The following is a 3,392-nucleotide window of genomic DNA, read 5'->3' as shown; positions in this document are numbered from 1 at the left end:
CTTTCAAAAACAAATTGTGACGTGAACGAGACACACACAATATGGCATGCACGATATCGAATCGTTCAATAAATATGACGTCAACGTGTTACGTGAACAAGACACAAACCATGACATCAGATAGACGATATCGAATTGTTCAAAAAAAAAATGACATCAACGTGTTACGTGAAAAAGACATACACCATGACATCAGATACACGATATCGAATTGTTCAAAAAAAAATGACGTCAACGTGTTACGTGAACGAGACACACACCATGACATCAGATACACGATACGAATTGTTCAAAAAAAATATGACGTCAACGTGTTACGTGAACGAGACATACACCATGACATCAGATACACGATATTGAATTGTTCCAAAAAAATATGACGTCAACGTGTTACGTGCACGAGACACACACCATGACATCAGATACACGATATCGAATCGTCCAAAAAATATATGACGTCAATGTGTTACGTGAAAAAGACATGCATGATATCGAATCTTTCAAAAAGTATGACGTTTTGCACACATCAAGTACATGTCGTCAACATTTTGTGTTGAGCCTTTCTCGTACGAAGATTATGACGTCAGAAGGCAATGGAAATAGTATATAAATGTCGATGGACGGGGGATTTTTTACCATTCAATTATGTATTTCACAGGGAAGAGTACACTACAGAAAAAGAGGAAAGCCGATGAAGCTTTTGCCAGTGAATTACCATTGGCAAATTCCATGTCATCTGCGCCTCCTTTGGCCAACAAGCATTACAAACCGTACGACTACTTGGCTTACATTGTAAGTAACATAGATATGTTGAATGAATGAATGAATGAATGAATGAATGAATGAATGAATATATATACTCTATCTCTTTCGCTTGTATTGCATGTTTTACAATTCACTATGCAATGTGGATGACAACGTTCTCTTTTTCTATGTTGTTCTTACAGGAACTCAGACAGAGTGTTCTCCGACAATTCAATCCAGAGAATATACCATTCCATCAGTATGCAACCGTTATGATGGTATTGGATGACATGAAAGAAACATGCAAAATCAAAACACCCTTGGGCATTTCTGTCGTTGGGATGGCCAAAGTTCTTCGTCACATCAAAAGCGGCAACGATGACGGACGGTTGGTGTGGAAGTTTACAAATGTACTGGCAGTATGGGCGCCGTTTTTTAACCTTGCATTTGAAAAACTGCAGGAACTGAATGCCGATTTGTTCGAACAGCTTGTTAAGCTTCTCCCTCATGGTAAAGAGCTTCCGAGTGTTGACCAAATCATTGCAATACGAAACCAAGTAGAAAACAGTGAGGAGTATATACAGGATTTTTTATACTTTGTGGAACTACTTGCAGAAGTGATGCACCAACAAAGTACACAGCCACTATCAACCAGTGACTAATTGTTTTCAATCACGTTTTTTTTAAATTACACAATGACAATAAATGTTTTATTAAGAATATTTTATTGCGAATAGATGTATTTGATTTGTGTGATGATGTACAAGCATGAGAGAGAGACTCTGAGAGAGATACAAAAAAAGAAGATTCTGAAGTTCTTATTTCTTATCAATGCATCTCGTGTTCATCTAGGGGGTTGGAACCATGTTTATCCAGTGCACGACAAACGATTGAAATGATGATACCCACTACAATCAACCCAATGAATATTGCTATTGCAATACTGACTTTCAATGCAGAAAAACCGTTTGATGTTTTCTGGTTTGTTCTTGTGTCGTTAGTAGATGTGATGTCCTCGAAAACGTATGAAACATCTTTGATGTCGTACGTATTACTATCACCTTCTGTTTCTGTTGTCGCGTCTTCACACAGTCGAGTTGTCAATACTCTGCTACGAATGAATCTGTCTATTGATGGATGACATTTCCATTTACCGAAATTGAAACGATCCTTTTTATCCACGTCACAAAGACAATCACATCCTTTGTATTCGTATTTCAGGTTTAATATTTTTGTGGATTCTCTTACTGATTCAACCAGTTCACCCGGAATTATACAGGCTTTTGTCGCATTGCATAAACAGGGGGCCGAATGATTAGCATTGGTGAAAATGCAATGTAAATCTCGATCAGACAACCATTTACTGTCTTTTCTCCATTGCTGTACATGTAGATTACATTCGTCATCTATTAGGTTGTCATTGTGGTAGTGAGGTAGTGTTAAACACACGCTCAACAGGCAAAATAGAACGGCAGAAGTGATGATGGCAGAGTGCACTGTCATTTTTTTTGTATCCAACCAACCGTGACAATGTAAAGAGCTCGAGGAACATGTACATTAATATACAAAAGTTAACATGGTGAGAATTAGTATTCACTTTCTATATCATAGTCTCGCAATACTTGTTGGAAAGCTTCATCCTCCTCCTCATCATCCTCATCATCATCATCAACATCGTCTTCCTCGTCAGCTTCACCTATAGTCATTTGTCCGTCCATATCATCTGTCGTGTTTTCAAAGATAGATTTGGGGAAGAGAATTTTTTTGAGTACACACGACACGTCGTTCCATTTGTTTTCATACGAGGCTACTCTGTACTGTACCTCCACTGTAAGTCGCAAGGGATAAACGTTGTTGTAGTCATAATGCCTGTTCAATATTAAAACCAAACGCTTGTTCCTGCAGTCTTTGACCCCACTGACCTCTTGCAAGTGTTTAGCCCAAGCGACGAATTTCTTTATGACGTCAAACGGTATTACTGCAGCCACACCTTCGCCTTTCTTATTGTGTCTCATGGGATACTGTCCTCTTCCAGTGGATCTGTCAATCTCCAGTAGTTTTTCGTCAAAAGCACCATGAAGACAACACTTCACAGTTTCGTTCATCACTGCCGCTATTAAAAGAGATTGCAAGTCGTCCCTGTCTTCTTCTCCTTCTTCACCTGTCACTATTAAACCGTGTTTTTTGTCTTCGATGACAGCTTTGTATCTCGTGAAATCCGACAGTTCGATATGATAACCCCTCTGTTCTAAACGAAAGTGTAGGGGGGAGCCTACAAACGATTCGATATTGCATTTTTCTGTTTTTGGTCTCTTTATGGTGACTACCGTCGACGATTGGTAATTATTGGCCACTTCGCCCAATCTGTCGATATGTCTGGTATCGTTGGAAAAGACTGCTTTGTCGTTTCCCGGTTTACTGGCATCTTTTATGTTGTATTCACAAAACTGCATTGCCTTGTCATCGACGATACATTGTTTAGGTACTGCCAAATCCCTATGCCTGTGATTTTCGTTGTCTGCCAGATACACCGACCACGTATAGTAAAAAGGTTTTTGTGAAGACGATTCCACTGGACTAACTTTCATAGAATCAAGTATCCACCATTTTGGTAAAGGGCCTTCTCTGAAATCGGGATTTGTAGTTTT

General features: G+C 39.0%; 1 protein-coding gene across 1 annotated transcript; it reads left to right on the top strand.

The window, feature by feature from the left end:
* Positions 1-645: 645 nt before the first annotated feature.
* LOC144453298 (uncharacterized) lies at positions 646-1,406 on the top strand. The gene is made up of 2 exons (XM_078144555.1): positions 646-792; positions 948-1,406. Exons 1-2 carry the CDS (start codon positions 646-648, stop codon positions 1,404-1,406), a joined length of 606 nt encoding a protein of 201 aa, XP_078000681.1.
* Positions 1,407-3,392: the final 1,986 nt, after the last annotated feature.

Source organism: Glandiceps talaboti, unplaced genomic scaffold, assembly GCF_964340395.1.
Source record: "Glandiceps talaboti unplaced genomic scaffold, keGlaTala1.1 scaffold_51, whole genome shotgun sequence".
Lineage (NCBI taxonomy): Eukaryota > Metazoa > Hemichordata > Enteropneusta > Spengelidae > Glandiceps > Glandiceps talaboti.
This window is presented reverse-complemented; position numbering and strand designations above follow the sequence as displayed.

Coding starts and splice junctions, on each gene's coding strand:
- LOC144453298 (XM_078144555.1), top strand. CDS start 646: ATGTATTTCACAGGGAAGAGTACACTACAGAAAAAGAGGAAAGCCGAT. Junction 793..947: donor ACGACTACTTGGCTTACATT/GTAAGTAACATA, acceptor TTGTTCTTACAG/GAACTCAGACAGAGTGTTCT.